General features: G+C 52.9%; 1 protein-coding gene across 2 annotated transcripts; it reads left to right on the top strand.

The window, feature by feature from the left end:
* Nucleotides 1-163: 163 nt before the first annotated feature.
* LOC109245691 (carbohydrate sulfotransferase 6) lies at nt 164-12909 on the top strand. 2 transcript variants are annotated; one of them, XM_053906680.1, is made up of 4 exons: nt 164-253; nt 677-977; nt 10081-10156; nt 11080-12909. In XM_053906680.1, the coding sequence occupies exon 4, from the start codon at nt 11096-11098 to the stop codon at nt 12281-12283; it is 1188 nt and encodes a 395-aa protein (XP_053762655.1). In that variant the 5' UTR covers nt 164-253; nt 677-977; nt 10081-10156; nt 11080-11095; the 3' UTR covers nt 12284-12909. The 2 variants fall into 2 exon arrangements, with proteins under 2 accessions (XP_053762655.1, XP_019268692.2); XM_019413147.2 differs by lacking the exon at nt 164-253 and having other exon boundaries at nt 463-977.
* Nucleotides 12910-17027: the final 4118 nt, after the last annotated feature.

Raw genomic sequence — 17027 nt, 5'->3', positions numbered from 1 at the left:
GCTGGGCTACTGGCTGGGGAGGCTGCGCTGTCCGCTTGGCATCAGGACGCCTTGGACTTGGCTTACTCAGGTCTGAGGCTGGGGGCTTGGGAAAGCGGCTTGGATTCCAAGTCACTTCGCTTCGAGGATGCCACAGAGAGCGAGGAGGGGCAAGATTACGATTTGATTTCCCTCGCCAGGGCCTTTTGTGCTCCCCGGAGGCTTCGCTCTCCGCGACCGGAGCGGGAGACAACTCTTTCGGTCAGTTAGTCGGGTGAAGAGGGTGAGCGCCAGCGCCCTTTGACATCCTCCCGCTGCCCCCGGGGCCCACCTGCGCCCGCCCTCACCCCGCCCTCCGGCGCCCGCCCCCGCCCCCGGGCGGCCGCCCCTCCCCCGAAGTGGGGAGGGTAGTGGGAGCAGGGGGCCAACCGGCTCCTTCCTTCCTTCCGTCCCTCCCGCCCCGGCTCCCGCCCGCCGGCTCCGGGACCGCAGCCACGTCTGAAAGCGCCTCATTGTGCGCGTTCTTCTCGGGCAGCGGGCGGCTGCACTGGCGGCGCGGGGCGCAGGGCGCGGGGGGCGCGGCGCCCGGCACGGGTGGGGGGCTCCGGGCAGGGGCGCCCCAGTCCGCGTCTTGTCGTTGCCCCACGACTGCCCCGCACGCACACCCCCTGTTCTTAAGACGCCTCTCCGTTTCCAGGACACGCCTGCCCCGTTTCCAGCTTCCCCCCTCCTGAGCTCGCCAGGTGCCTCCAATATCGAGGCATCTGCTGCCCCCGCGCCCATGCCTCTCGGAGCCTTCTCCCCGGGGTCACTGCGTGCCCCTTAAGAGCCTTGGGAGCCTGCGGGGCACATCAGCTCCCGAGGAGTCTCCCGGTGAAGACACAGCCGGCCGTGGACTGGAACTGGGAAGAGGCGAGGTCAAGGAGCCCCTGCCGAGCCTCAGGAGAGAGGTGTCCGCCTGCCGCCGCGCCAGCTCGGGCAGGGACGCCAGCTTCGGGGTACGTTGGTTCGGCCTGTCTCCGCGCAGGATGCCCCCAAACCGGGGCATTGATCTTGCAGCCGAGGAGTCGGGTCTGGGGAGAAGAGCTGAGGGTGGTGGTTCTAACCGAAGGTGGAGAGGGCATTGCAGCCCCAGACGCTGGTTTCACGGTGTCTTCCCCGGGGCTTCAGCTGCACCGGAGATCGCTACTGGGGATCCCTAATCTCTTAAAACGGGAGTTGCCAAGGGCTTTAATCCAGAAAGCTTTTTCCGCGGAACTCTTTTGAGAAAAAGCAGCTTGGTGAGTGAATTGAGAACCATATGCAGCTGACCTTGGAGCCTGGAGGCCTCTGTTGGGGCTGCTGGATCTTGGCCTCAGCGGAGGTGCCTGGCCAATGTTAACTCTCTTTTCGGTACCCTCTTGCGCCGGAGGCATGAGGATGGCAAGACTGAGGCCTAGAGAGCAGGAAGGACTTGGCTTCCCTGAGGCCCAGAGTGAGTTGCCAAGTACCAGAGGTAATGAGAATAGTGCCTGGCTGCTTCAGCCCGCTAAGGGTTGGCTGTGTTGAGGGCTCTACGGTTCCATTGACTCCTCTCCATCGCGTGTGGTAGGGGCTGTCGCCGGCGTCCTTTGCAAAGGAGCCAGAGGAGGAAGCGCCCAGACGTTAGGAGTGCACTGCCCCAAGTCACACACCTCACTGGTGCAGAGGCAGAATTTGAACCCAGTCCGGCTTTCAGAAGCCAGTCTTGTAGCCACTATTCACCGTTGTTTTGCGGTACACGTTCTGACCCTGCCTGGGCTTGCCACATTCTGTTCCCAGGGTCACCTGAACCAGATCAGGCTGTTGTCCTTGAGTTTTCCTTATGAAAAGGCTTTCGCTCCGATTCATAGAATATAGTTGTCACCCAGGATTTGGAAGATTTCTGAGCAAATACTAGTGTACTGTGTGACAGACCTTGTTCTAAGTTCTTTATAAATATTAACTCATTCACTTTTCACATCGAGCCCTGACTTGGGTTATATTATTTCCCCCATTTATTTTTATTTTATTTAAAAAATTTTTAATGTTTACTTATTCATGAGAGAGAGAGAATATGCAAGTGGGGGAGGGGCAGAGAGAGAGGGAGACACAGAATCTGAAGCAGGCTCCAGGCTCCGAGCTGTCCCCACAGACCCCCGTTGCTACGCTTGAACTCCACAAACTCATGAGATCATGACCTGAGCCGAAGTTGGATGCTTAAGCTACTGAGCCACCCAGGCTGCCTGAGTTTTGCTTTTTTAACGCTTATTTTATTTTTGAGAGAGAAAGAGAGACAGAGAGATGGAGCGCGAGCTGGGGAGGGGCACACAAAGGGAGACACGGAATCTCAAGCAGGCTCCAGGCTCTGAGCTGTCAGCACAGAGCCCAGATGTAGGGCTCAAACTCAAGAACTGTGAGATCATGACCTGAGCCAAAGTTGGATACTTAACTGACTGAGCCCCCCGGCACTCCCATTTTTTTTTTTTTTTCTTTTTTTAAGTGAGCTCTAGGGGTGTCTGGGTGGTTCAGCCCATTGAGCATCAGATTCTTGATTTTGGCTCAGGTCATGATCCCAGGGTTATGGGCTAGAGCCCAGCATGGAGCCTGCTTAAGATTCTCATTTTCTCTCTCTCCGCCTCTGTCACTCTCCCCCGCTCATGCATGCTCTCTTGCTTGCTCTCTCTCTCTCTCTCTCTCTCTCTCTCTCTCTAAAACAAAATAAACAAAAACCTTTTAAAGTAAGCTCTAGGCCCAACATGGGGCTTGAACTCATGACCCTGAGATCAAGTCGCATGCTCTACCCACTGAACCAGGCAGGTGAATTTCCCCCGTCTTACAGATTCAACAACAACAACAACAGGCACAGAGAGATTAAGTATCTTGTCCAAGGTCACCCAGTAAAAGATCAAATGGAGTTCATCAGCCACTGTGCCAGCACTGCTCCCTGTCATGAGACAGAATCCTGCTTCTGGTCTAGTAAGGGGACATAGGTACAGAAATGTATGAACAAGAGTATTCTGCACAGTGATAGTAGCATTAACGGTGATTTCTCAGTATCGCCTAATACTCAGGCAAGGTGAAATTTCTCTCATTGCCTCAAAGATATCTTCTTGCACTTGGCTTGTTTGAATCAGAATCCAAACAACATCTACACACTGCATTTGGCTATTCCATGTTTTCTTCTAAAACAGCCCTTTCCTTTTTTTTTTTTCTTCTTATGTGATTGAATTCTAAGAATGATTTGCTTTTCAAAAATAACAAATCAATCAAAATAAAATGTTAAAAAAATAAGCCAGAGAACTTTCCAGATTATCCCTGTAGTAAGAGGGCTCTGTCAACACCTGGGGGAACACAGGAGAATGTTCTCAAGGTGCATTCCCTACCCCCCCTCCCCTGCATGAGTTATTTCAGAAAAGAGGTGGGAGTCCCCAGACTTCAGGTCTCCCCAGCTGTAAGGTTCTATGATTAGGTCCAGCGCAAAATGCATTTTGAGGATCCCCAAAGTTCAGAGCCAGAGAAAGGTGTTATGTGTTACCTGCTCATCTGCTCTGAAATGCCCCCTGGGGTGGCTCTGAGCCAGGGGGACTTGAGGCTCCTTTCCTAGACAATTTGATTTCATTTCCCAATAGATTCCTGCAGGCAAACCTGTTTCCTCCAGCAGCATCTGGGCTGTGTGACTCCAGCTTCCTTGCCTCTGGCTGATGCCACGAAGCTGCTCATTAGGGCTGGCAGAGAGCAGATGTGGCCAGGGCTTGGGGCCAGGAATGTCTCCTGCCACAGCCTGACCCAGTCCACAGCCCTGAGGCTGAGGGCGGGTTTAGGGATCTTCACTCCTTGTAGCCTCTGGGAGGTAGTTCTCCGTCCTTGCCCCCGTCCTACTCTGGCCAGCTGGTACTCGGGTCAGCCAGGGGACTGATCTGCCACACTCCTCGTCCTGCAGCGAAAGCTGGAGCAGGCAAGCTCCACCCGTGCCCATGCCTCCTTTAACCAAGTTTATGAGTTTACGATTACCAAAGTAATACAAGTCTGTCGTAGACCACCTGGAAAACGCAGCAAAAGCACTAACAAGAAAAAAATTACTTGTTATCTGGCCACAGAAAGGTAACTACTATTCAGCACACATCGTTCCAACTTTCTTTCTCTGCATTTTTGTGTATTTTTTTTAATAAAAGCTCTATTGAGATACAATTCACGTACCCTAAAGTTCACCCTTTTACGGTGCACAATTCACTGATGCAACAGTATACACATGTTGTGTGTTAATCACCTCGGGGTTTATCCATGTTGTAGCATGTATCAATATTTCATTCCTGGGGTGCCCAGGTGGCTCAATCGGTTAAGCGTCCGAGTTCAGCTCGGGTCATGAGCTCATGGTTCATAGGTTTCAGCCCCCACGTCTGGCTCTGTGCTGGCTGTTCAGAGCCTGGATCCTACTTGGGATTCTGTGCCTCCCTCTCTCCCTGCTCCTCCCCCACTCACACTCTGTGTGTGTCTCTCTCTCAAAAATAATAAACGTTAAAAAAAAAAACTTTATTCCTTTTCATTGCCAGATAACACTCAATTACGGTTGACTCTTGAACGTGGGTTTAAACTGTGTGAGTCCACTTATATGCAGATTTTTTTCAATAAACACACTGTGGTAGTATAAATGTATTTCTCTTCCTTAAGATTTTCTCAGTAGCATTTTCTTTTCTCTAGCTTACTTTAATACATATAATATGCAAAATAGGTGACTGTTCGTGTTAAGGCTTCCAGTCAGCAGTAGGTTGTTTGTAGCTAAGTTTTCCGGGAGCCAGAAGTTACACATGGGGGTGGGGGGTGGTGGTGGTGCCTGGGTGGCTCAGTCGGTTAAGCATCCGGCTCTTGATGTCAGCTCCGGTCTTGATCTCAGGCTTGTGAGTTCAGGCCCCACGTTGGGGTCCATGCTGGGTGTGATACTACTTAAAAAAAGTTGCACATGGATTTTCGACTGTGTAGAGGTTGATGCCCCAACTTCCACATTCACCAAGGGGAAGCTGTGTATGGATGTACCACACATTTTGTTTATCCGTTTATCAGTCGATAGGTATTTGGGATGTTTCCACTTTGGGGCCATTATGAATAATGCTACTATGAAAGGTGATGAGCACATTTTTGTGTGGACATGTGTTTTCAGTCTTCTTGGATACGTATTTTATTTTATTTAAATGTTTATTTATTTTTGGAGAGACATTGCAAGGGGAAGGACAGAGAGAGAGAGAGATTGAGAATCCCAAGCGGGCTCCTCACTGATGCAGGGCTCGATCCCACAAACCATGAGATCGTGACCTGAGTCGAAATAAAGACTCAGATGCTCAACCACCTGAGCCACCCAGGCACCCCTGGATATATATGTATTTTAGAGTGGCGTCTCTGCACCACGTGGTAACCCTGTGTTTAACCTCTCGAGGAACTGCCTGTTTCCTGCAACACCTGTACCACTTTGCACCCCCCAGCGGTGTCCACGGCTTCCGGTTTCCCCACCTTCTCACTAACGCTGCTGATCTACCTTTTTGGTTCTAGCCATCCTAGTGGATGGGGAGTGATATCTCATTGTAGTTCTGATTGCCATTTCCCAAGCGACTAAAAGTATCAAGCATCTTTTCATGCGCTTGCAGGTAATTTGTATATCTTTGGAGAAATGTCTACTCAAATCTTTTGCCCATTTTTATGTTGGCTTCTGCGTCTTCTGTTATTGAGTTGTAAGAGCTCTTTATATATTCTGGCTCCCATACATATGATTTGCGAGGATTTTCTCCCATCCGGGGCTGTCCTTTCACTTTCTTGATGAAGTCCTTTGATACCGGTGTATTTTTAACATCCTCGTATGTGTTGGTACTTGTGGTTTTTCCACTCGAAGTTATGTAGTTAAGAGCTCTAAAGTTAGGTGGTGAGGACTTAAATTCTGACTCCGCTGCTGTGTGGGTCCTTTAGGCAAATTTCTTAATCTTTCTAAACTTCACTTCCCTGATCTGTAAAACAGGGAGGGGTATCAGGTCCACTGCATAGGTTTGTTGTAAGGACTAAATCAGAAGATGGGAGCAAACTCTTGGCACATAGGAAGCCCTCAATGGATGGTATTTATGGGTGCTCCGTGTTTCCAGCCCACTGTAAACATTCATCTTCCTCCTCTCTCTCCTTTTCTCCCTTGCCTCCCCCCCCCCCTTTTTTTTTCCCCCCTCTTTTTCCCTCCTTTTCAGCCTTCTTTGTAACAGATGCCCCGGGCTCCATTAGAGCTGGCTTGCCCCCCAGGGGTGGCCCTTGATGCCAAGAGTCCGCTGGTCCCTCATCTGGGATCTGTTTTCTGTAGCCTTTGGGATTCCTGAACAGGGATGGCCTCCAGCTGATGCCAAACTGAGAGAAAGCTGAGCCCTGGATTTGTACTTAGTATTACATTTCACTCCCTTAGATGCGTTGCCAGGGCTGGGAAGGGCTGATGACAGGACATGCTGCGGAGTCAAGGGCACGCAGAGCTGGGGTGCAGGTGAGGGTTTCCCAGAGAGCTGGATTCCTGGGCTCCAGGTCACCCCCCTCCTGTGGCACACCGTCCTGCCCTCAGGTTTCCCCTTGGCAAGTCAGGTAGAACAGTAGCTCCTTCCTGTGTCTCCAAGGCCAAGAAACAGTCAGGGATATTTAGAAGATACTGTCACTTAAAAAAATTTTTTTTAATGTTTATTTATTTTTGAGAGAGAGAGAGAGCATGAGTGGGGGAGGGACAGAGAGACACCCCCCCCACACACACACACACAGAATCCGAAGCAGGCTCCAGGCTCTGAGCTGTCAGCACAGAGCCCGACGTGGAGCTCAAACTCACAGACCATGAGATCATGACCTGAGCCGAAGTCGGACACTTAATCGACTGAGCCACCCAGGCACCTCTGAAGATACTGCCACTTTAAAATGCTCAGGAGGGGGGCGCCTGGGTGGCGCAGTCGGTTAAGCGTCCGACTTCAGCCAGGTCACGATCTCGCGGTCCGTGAGTTCGAGCCCCGCGTCAGGCTCTGGGCTGATGGCTCGGAGCCTGGAGCCTGTTTCCGGTTCTGTGTCTCCCTCTCTCTCTGCCCCTCCCCCATTCATGCTCTGTCTCTCTCTGTCCCAAAAATAAATTAAAAACGTTGAAAAAAAAAAAAATTAAAATGCTCAGGAGGACACTGCAGAGCCTGCTTGGGACTCTCTCTCTCTCTCTCTCTCTCTCTGCCCCTCCTCTGCTTGTGCTCTCACTCTCAAAATAAATAATTAAACTTAAACGCTCAGCAGGAAGAAATATGGGACACGTGGGGGAGTTCCTCCCTTTGGATTTGGATCATAGAGTGTCTGACTTAAGTTAGGCAAATCTTTATTAATATCATCCACTCTTTAGTCTTTGGGACATTCCCTGACATGACACTTACTGCCTTATTCAGTCGGGATTCTGAACTTTTTAATGAAATATAACATACATACAGAAAAGAGCATAAAAATACAGCTTGATGGGGTGCCTGGGAGGCTCAGTTGGTTAAGCGTCCGGCTTCAGCTCAGGTCATGATCTTATGGTCTGTGAGTTCGAGCCCCGCATCGGGCTCTGTGCTGACAGCTCAGAGCCTGGAGCCTGCTTCGGATTCTGTGTCTCCCTCTCTCTCTGCCCCTCCTCTGCTCACACTCTTTCTGTCTCTCAAAAATTAGTAAACATTAAAAAAATTGTTTTTAAATACGGCTTAATGACTTCCCACAAATCAAACACGCTCAGGTACTTAGCACCTCATCAAGAAACACGGCATGACGGGCCTCCAAAAGCTCTGTCCAGGCTTCCTGAGGGTTCGGCCCACACCCCACCCCACCCCACCCACAGGACCCACTTTCCAGTCAAAATGCTTGGTTGTAAATGGCAGAAATCGAACTCGCATTGGCTTGGCTAAAAAAGGGGGTATTTTCCCCCACTGAGAAGTCCACGGGTGAATCTCGCCCAGCTGGATCCGGGTGTTCACAGCTCAGACTTTTTTTTTTCTCCGCTCACTTCTCTTCTGTGTTGGCTTTATACCCAGGCAGCGTCCCTCTCCCCTGCAGAGCTAAAAACTCCTGGGATTGGACTTGGGGCAAATGTCCATTCCTAAGCCTGTCGCTTGGTCGGGGGATGACGTGCGGAATATACAGATGAACGAGGCTTGGTGCACATGACTCCCTACGAACTGGGAAGTGGGCGGTCGGCTCCACGCAAACCACGTGCACTTTGTGTGAGTGAGGGGTGGCTCCCCAGAGAAAAATCTAGAGGCTGTTAGCAGAATAAGGAGGAACAAGTACTGAGTGGGACCCAAGGAAACTCTGTCTCGTGCACTCGTCCACACTGATGCCTGGGAACAGACAGTCGTGAGAAAACGCAGTGGCAAGGAGGCGGGGGCAAAGTGTCACTCAGGGCAGAGTGGTACCTGGCTTGAGAGAGGCACAGGTGAGGTGTCTTCAGAGGAAGCGGGATGGGCACTCGCAGCAGAGAAGAGAGGAACATGGAGTGTTGCTTCCAGGTCACCTGACCTATAGGATGCTGGGTCGGAAGTATGGGAAGTGAGTCTGGAAAGCTGAAGGTTGCTGCACAGGGGAACGACACGATGAAATAGACGGCATAGACGGCGGATTCTGTCTCCCTCTCCCTCTCTCTGCCCCTCCCCTGCTCACATACTCTCAATCTCTCAAAAAGAAATTAAAACATTAAAATAAAAAAAAAAGGTAATTTCTACCTTCCGGGAGTGTTGGGAGGATGCAATTCACTCATGAAAATTAAGTCCTTGTCCTGGTACCTTTCGGACCCGTTCTTAACTTTGAACCCTGAGGTCACTGGGTATGCTATACACAAGGCTCCTTATCAGGAAATCTCCCACGGGACCTGGTCTTCCCTGGGCTCCCGCATGGGGTAGGGTGTGTCAGTCCCCTTCCTAGTTCTCGAGTTCCAGTAATAAGATCAGATATCAGCTCCGGTATTGTGTGAGTCATTTAAGAAAATGTCTGGTTTCCCTGGAGTACATCGGCCTGTGGTTGAGACCCTCCCTAGCCAGAAAAGGGCTGGGCTGGCCAGGACAGCTGTGTTTGGGCCAGACCTCAGGGTCCTTTGCTCCGCAGGGATCCCCCAGGATATGGGAGAGGCCAGCTGCTTGGGATCAGAAAATGCCAGGAGCTTAGAGACGGAAGTCCTGGGTCGGGGTCCCCCTTCCCCTACTATCTCTCCAAGCCTTGGGTCCTTCACCTAAGAAGTTGAGATCACAGTGTCTACCAAAGGGGCCATTGAGTCAAAACAGCATCTAGCACTCGTATGTCAGCAAATGCAGGTTGAGTTCCCTTCCTCTCCTGTGCCCTGTTCTCGTGGAGAAGCACATCTTTGAGGAGAGGAGATAACACGTGCAGGGCAGGAAGGCGGCTGCTCTCCTTATGTTCCGGGAGTGAGCGTAGGGTCCGGGACTCGGGAGACAGCGTCGGAGTCAGCAGATGTCAGGTCCGTCGGGTGTCCTCCTCCCACTCCTGCAGCCTCTGAATAAGTGGGACCAGCTCACGATTTAGACCCAGCTTCTCCCGGTGGTGATATGGCTGGGGGGTGGGGTGGCTTAGTGGGGAGCAAATACTGTGGAAGCAAGGAGGAGACTTCCAGGCTCCTCCTTCCAAAGCAGCTCATCTTTGAGACCTCAGGCTGTGCGAGCTTGGCTCAGGGTTCCTTTCACTGTGAGGGACAAGGGTGACATTCTTAAGATCCACCACAGGACCAGGAGTGGCTGGGGACTAGAGGTAGGCTCGGGAGATGCCGGGATTCCAAATGTAGGTGACCTCAGGGTGTCTCATCTGGGTGGAGAAGTCATCTGCCCCAGGGCTCCTAGCTGCTAAGTGGCACCAGAGGGCTCAGTGCCAGCCCTCCCTTCTCCATCCAGCAGGAGAGACCACCCGTTCGCACCCATTTGGAAAAATGTACCCTGCCCCTGGTCTGTGCCCAGCTCCAGGCGGGGGCTGGGCAGCTCTGTTCCCACCTGCAGGGACCTTTCGGTCAGTAAGGGAAGGCAAAACCCTCCCCCTGTGCCGGGTTATCTCCTCCGGTGAGACGCTGACCCAGCCTCCCTCCTGCTTCCTCAGGCCCGGAAGAACCCGCGGACGTCTTCCATGGATTTGTGATTGAGGTGGGCAGCTCTCCCAGCGGCCCTGGACTACCGTGAGTAACCTCAGCATGGAGGCAAACCGTGGCCAGGGGCCTGACTGCTGTCACCTCCTCCTTCCCTGGTTCTGCCCCACCTCCCCCTCAACTGCTTTCTTCTGCACATTCACGCAGCTCCAGAAGGGTACCTTCCCTCTGGAGTCCCAGCATCCCGCAGCACTCTACTCCCTGTAGGTGGCAACAGTTGGTGTTCTTTGTCTCTGTCATTTGTTTACTTTTAATAACAAAAGCTGTAGCTGCGTGTTTAAAAGAAGTCAAACAACACAGACGCGCCCTGTGTGGAAAGTGCAAGTTGCATGTTATGGGATTTGCTACATGCCCTGCCCCCATGCTCATTCCATTACTCCAGTGCCAGTATCAATCCCCTTTTTACAGATGGGTAAACTGAGTCACAGGCAGATTAAGTGTTTGGTCAGAGATCACAGGCTAAGAAGTGGCTGAAGCTGGGGAGGGAGCCAAATCACTCATCAAGATGTTTAGCTAAACAGCCTAAAACTGTCCCCCCAAAAGGAATTCTTAAGCAAAAGGTGGAGATTCTGTTTTTAAAAAAGAGAGAGAGAAAGAAAGAAGGAGGGAGGGAGGGAAGGAGGAAGGGGGAAGGAAGAAAGAAGGGAAGAAAGAAAGAGGAGTAAGGCAGAGAGAGAGGGAGAGAAAGGCAGGGGAGGGGAGGAAGTAAGGACGAACATACATTTCCCGCAGTAGTCTGCAACTGGCCTTTGCTCTGCAGGGTCTAGATCATGTTTGATGTCTTAAAGTCCTGTTGCCGGGGGAGCGCCCAACGAGACGGCTGTAGTCCAGGGAGGCCCCCACAGGTCGGGGGGTCCAGACCCGGGGCCGCTCTCCGCAAGCACCGGGCGGGAGTTGGGCTGCGGCGCGGCTAGCGGGCCGCGGTCCCCAACGGCTGCACTCTCCTCCCGCAGGCCCCCGGCCGGCGGCATGTGGCTGCCGCGCATCTCCAGCACGGCCGTGACCGTGCTCCTGCTGGCGCAGACCGCCATCCTGCTTTTCCTGGTCTCCTGGCCCAGGCCGCCGTCCCCGGTGGGCGGCAAAGAGCGGGTGCACGTGCTGGTGCTGTCCTCGTGGCGCTCGGGCTCGTCTTTCGTGGGCCAGCTCTTCAGCCAGCACCCCGACGTCTTCTACCTGATGGAGCCCGCGTGGCACGTGTGGACCACCCTGTCGCAGGGCAGCGCGCCGGCGCTGCACATGGCCGTGCGCGACCTGGTGCGCTCCGTCTTCCTGTGCGACATGGACGTGTTCGACGCCTACCTGCCGTGGCGCCGCAACCTGTCGGACCTCTTCCAGTTCGCGGTGAGCCGCGCGCTGTGCTCGCCGCCGGCCTGCACCGCCTTCCCGCGCGGCGCCATCAGCAGCGACACGGTGTGCAAGCCGCTGTGCGGGCGGCGGCCCTTTGGCGTGGCGCAGGAGGCCTGCCGCTCCTACAGCCACGTGGTGCTCAAGGAGGTGCGCTTCTTCAACCTGCAGGTGCTCTACCCGCTGCTCAACGACCCCGCGCTCAACCTGCGCATCGTGCACCTGGTGCGGGACCCGCGGGCCGTGCTGCGCTCCCGCGAGCAGACGGCCAAGGCGCTGGCGCGCGACAACGGCATCGTGCTGGGCACCAATGGCACCTGGGTGGAGTCCGACCCCGGCCTGCGCGTGGTGCGCGAGGTGTGTCGCAGCCACGTGCGCATCGCCGAGGCCGCCACCAGCAAGCCGCCGCCCTTCCTGCGCGGCCGCTACCGCCTGGTGCGCTTTGAGGATCTGGCGCGGGCGCCGCTGCCCGAGATCCGCGAGCTCTACGACTTCGCGGGCCTGAGCCTCACGCCGCAGCTCGAGGCCTGGATCCACAACAGCACGCACGGGTCCGGGCCCGGCGCCCGCCGCGAGGCCTTCAAGACCTCATCCAGGAACGCGCTCAACGTCTCCCAGGCCTGGCGCCACGCGCTGCCCTTCGCCAAGATCCGCCGCGTGCAGGAGCTGTGCGCCGGCGCGCTGCAGCTGCTGGGCTACCGGGCCGTGGCCTCCGAGGCCGAGCAGCGCGACCTCTCCGTGGACCTGGTGCAGCCGCTCGGCACTAGCAGCTTCAGCTGGGCGTCGTCCACCGCGGCGCACCCCCGACCTTAGCGCAGGCCCCCCAGGCTGTGGCGGCGGGGGAGGGAGCCGGTCACGCAGCGCCGAGGCTGCTAGTGGAGGGGCCCGGAGTTGGGGAGTCTTCCTCCGTAGTAGGAATGGATTGAGTCCCCGAAACTCCATGCTTCTTTCTTCTTGCTTTTCCTTCGAGTCCTCCTTGGGAGCTGGGTTCCCGTCGGGTGCACGCTTCACGGAAAGCGAAACTGTGTCCACGCTTCCTGTGGGCACCGCGAATAAGTTCAGACCACTCGGCTGCTACTCGAGTGCTTTCTTCCTAAGTCTCTTTTCCTTTTGGATGCATCATCCGACAGCTGACAAGGGGGTCCCGGCCCTACCTGGGGGTAGAGGGGGCGCTGCGGTGAGCTGGCCCCTCAAGTCCAGCCCCTCCCCCCCACACCCCAGACTTGTTGCCCCCAGGTCCCACCACCACACTCTATCAGAGCTGTTGGCATTTATATTGCTTGTTTCTTTCAGCAAGAAATCAGACAAGATGCCTCTTATCTTGTGGTCTCCCTCTAGCCTCTCTCTGCCCATCCTCCCAGGAGCCCACATACCCCCATCACCTGCCCTGACAGTAAAGGTCCCACCCACAGAAATAAAAAATTAATGAATCTGTGTGATACTGGAGTTTACAGTCTGTGAAGTTTGACGGGCAGAACACAAAACTGAAGGGACTTGTCCCAGGTGGCACCATGAGGAGGATGGAGGCAGGAGGAGGGTTTTGCTCTGAGGCTACAGCGGGAGGTCGAGGGGTGGATGAGGCTTGCAGAGACCTGTCACTTTTACGAAAGAAGGGCAGATTCTCCCGTTTTACTCGCACTAGGGAAGACCAAGCAGCCATGGCTGGGGCCACAGCTGCGGGCTACAGGAAGCGATGAGCTGACCGAGCCCAGAGTGCAGCAGCTAGAGAGCCTGCTGGATGAGGCTGGTGGGAGGCCTCGGGAGGCCTGGGCAGCAAGCCAGGCAGAGCATGTGGCAAAGCACGAAGTTGGCATCAGGATCAGTGCCTGGAGGGCAGGTCACAGGGCGACTGTAACCAGATAAATCTGGCCAGGAGACTGGAAGGAAAAAGCCTGCGGGGTGATTGTCTTCCCTTGGTCCTCCCAGGCCAGGCCCTAGATGAGCAGAATACCATTCCTGCCTGCGAGCCACAACACCTGGCTTCGGCTGCAGAGACTTATTAAAGGGACGCTGGGTGTCCAGACGGCTTAGTCCTGAGCTTAGCAAATGAAAATGAGAGTTAGCAAGCACCCAGTAAGTGTTTAAAAGGAAAAGGAGGGGGGGGGGCGGGGCGGAGCTCACAGACCCTCTGGGAAGAACAGGGCAGCAGATTTGAGCGCACACAAACTTTGGGGCACAGTGTTGGTGTGGGCCTGACAGTTGCCAGAACTTGTGTGCCCGTCACCTCTGGAGATAATGGAGCTGCCCTCACTGTGTGACCTCACTGTGTGACCTCACACAACATTTGTGTGCCCTCAAATGTTGCCGTCATTTGCCAGAAGGGGTTCTGGAGGCCGCTAGCTTCTTTTTCTCCACCCAGGTATGGCCTTGGATTGATGGGACCTTGACTGTGGACCCCTATCCTTGCTGCAAAGCAGGCAGGCAAGAGGGAATCTGGCATTTTCTATGTCTTTTCTGGCAGGGAGTAGAGACATATTGACCTTGAAGCTGAAGCTTCAGGACCCCTCACTTAAGGAGCCGTCAAGCTGTAGAAGCTTCAGGCCTCATAAAACCTCCATCTGCTCCTTCACAGTAACATGGGGAAGGTATTTAAACCCCCACATTTGTTAATGGGGATTCTGCAACTTCGAAAGGCTCAGGTCACATAGCTTAATATACAGGACAGACCTCGGGGCACCTGGGTGGCTCGGTTGGTTGAGTGCATCCGACTCTTGATTTCACTTCAGGTCATGATCTCATGGTCTTGGGATCAAGCCCTGCATCGGACTCTGCTGGGAGTGGAACTTCCTTAAGATTCTGTGTGTGTGTGTGTGTGTCCCTCTACCTCTCTCCCCTGCTCGTGCTCTCTATCTATCTATCTATCTATCTATCTATCTATCTATCTATCTATCTATTGGATATTCGATAGATAGGAGAGAGCTCAAACTCGCATTTCTGACTTCAATGCTTACAGTTCTAACAAACTGAACTGGGATGCGGTAAAGGACCCCACTACCAGCCTGGAGAGCCAGATCATTCCCCTGGTAATGACATAGGTCTCTAGGTGTTAGGAAGCCATTCAGGCATTTGGCTGCAAACATCTCAAGGACCTGAGTGTTGAAGGGTATGGTAGGCAGTGGGCTGGGGCATCGGAGCCCCTACTATTGGCCCCTTTTCTCCCTGCCTGCCCCTCCCTGTCCTCTGCCCTGTGCTGGCCACTGGGGATAAAAGTAGCCTGCTGGCCCTGCCTGGAAGGATCACAGTGCCAAGTGGAGGTGTCAGCCTAGGAATGGTCCTGGACAATGTGGTATGTTCAGGCAAAGAGGGATGAGCAAGATGTTCATGGTACCAGAGGCCAAGAATAGGGAGATACTGATCCCTCGTGGGGCCCAGGAAGGCTTTGGGATGGCTCAGAGCCCAGCCTGATAGTGGCCTCACACAAGTTTCATTTGCCCTTGCTCCAGTCACAGACTGTTTGGATGGCCACCATTAATGGTCTTTGCTCTGTGATTCATCCATTCTGGATGTACACCCCAGATCCCAGAAAGGGGATGACTGGCTCCCAGACCTGGCTCCCTGCATATAGTGTACTCTGGGCAAGCCTCTGGGTGAATGTATATATGCCCGGTGTACCTGGTTCTAAGCAAGGCTGGGGGTGAACCCAGATCAGGTTTCCGGACAAGGACAGGCAGTACCCAATTGAGTGTTTCAATGAGTCAGGACAGTTCAGACCCTGGAGACATAGGGGACAGAGCAGTCACAGACCTTGCTCTCGTCGGGAATACAGACCCAAAGTAAATAGTTCCGCAGATAAACCTGCAAACATAAATGTCAATTGTGCTCTAAGAAGAAATAATAAGAATGGGGAGAGGATGACCTACTTTAGTATGGGAAGTCAGGAGGACCTCTTTGAAGAGGAAACACTGATTCGAATAAATGAAGGAAGAATGGGAGCTCATCAAGCATAGAATGAAGAAAAGGAGCCAGATTAAAGACAGGGATTCGTCCCCTTGGAATCAAGTTTCCTTGACAAAATTAAAAACTCACTCGTGGGTCCAGGCTCATGAGATTAGAGAAGTCCCCAGGAGGTGACCAAGTTTTTGTGTCTATAGTGCAGATTCCTAGAAGTCGAACTATTGGATCAAGAAGCATTTGTGTCTTATATGTGAAACTACCAAATTACTTTAAAAATGGAGTACTAACTTAAAGTCTCTGGAATGGTGTCGAGAATGCCCTTATCTTCCTCTCCTACTGACCACCACCACCCCCCCGCCCCCGCCCGTCACCTGTATAGGAGTAAGTCAGTCATTTTCATTTTTACCTACCCGATGGAATATTATCCAGTGATAAAAAGAAATGAGCGATCAGGCCATGAAAAGACACAGAGGAAACCGAAATGCCCATTACTAAATGAAAAAAGCCAATGAAGAAGTTGCATGCTATATGATTCCAACTAATATGACATTCTGGAAAAGGCAGAACTATGAAGACAGTAAAAATATCAGTGGCTGCCAGGGGTTGGGCATGGGGAAGGGAGGGATGAATGGATGAGGCATAGGGTTTAGGGTCAATGAAAATACTCTCTATGATACTATAACTATGGGTATATGTCATTATATATTTGTCTAAACCTGTAGAATGTACAACACTAATAGCAAACTCTAAGGTACACTATAGACTTTCGGTGATTATGACGTATGCATGTAGGTTCATCCTTGGTCACAAATGTACCACTCTGGTGAGTGATATTGATAATGGGAGAGGCTACCAATGTGTGAGGGCAGGATGTATATGGGAAACCTCTGTACTTCTCCCTCAATTTTGTTATAAACCTAAAACTGCTCTAAAAATGTTAAGTCTTTAGAAAAAAAGAAAAAAAACTGGACCAGAAACACTGGTAGCCTCAGGAGGGAGTGGGAGTCTGCTGAAATGAGAGGGTTTGGCCAACGACACAGAGACTGAAGCAACCACTGCAGAGTGGACTTTGAATTTTCCTGGGGCGGCAGGTCATTCTGCCAATCATGCTTTCTCCCTTGGGGGTAAGATTGGAGAACCTGGCTGGCCCTGCAGTCCTGGTGCCATTCTGATCCGAGTCTTCAAGTCCGCCACACCTCCATTTGTTTGTTCAACACCCGTTATGAAGTGAGCAGTCACCAGCACAAAAGTAGGAAAGAATCACCAGTATTAGGAATGTGTGGGCATAGGGGGGGTGAGTTGCAATTTTTAGTAGGGTGATCAGCGTAGGTCTTGTTGAGAAAGTGACATGTGAGCAAAGTCTTAAAGGAAGTGAGGCAGTTAATTAAGGGGTAACGATAGGTAGAATGTCCCAGAGGAGGAAAGGGACAATACAAAACTCCCAAGGAGGGAACCCATTTGGCATATTGGGAGAACAGCAAGAGGCTAGTGGGTCTGGTCTGGGAGGCCAGAGGAAGAGAGCTAGGAGATGAGAACGCAAGAGAGAGGGAGTCAGATCATGTAGGACTTTGTAGGCCTTGGTGAGGACTTTGGCTTTTCCTTGGAATGAGATGGTGTCCAAGGCCACTCTTGCTCTGTGGTCCTCCTCAAATAACTGTGCATA

This window comes from Panthera pardus, unplaced genomic scaffold, assembly GCF_024362965.1.
Source record: "Panthera pardus isolate Hobbes unplaced genomic scaffold, ASM2436296v1 HiC_scaffold_19, whole genome shotgun sequence".
Classification (NCBI taxonomy): domain Eukaryota; kingdom Metazoa; phylum Chordata; class Mammalia; order Carnivora; family Felidae; genus Panthera; species Panthera pardus.
The sequence above is the reverse complement of the archived record's forward strand: the minus strand, read 5'-3'. Positions and strand labels throughout refer to the sequence as shown.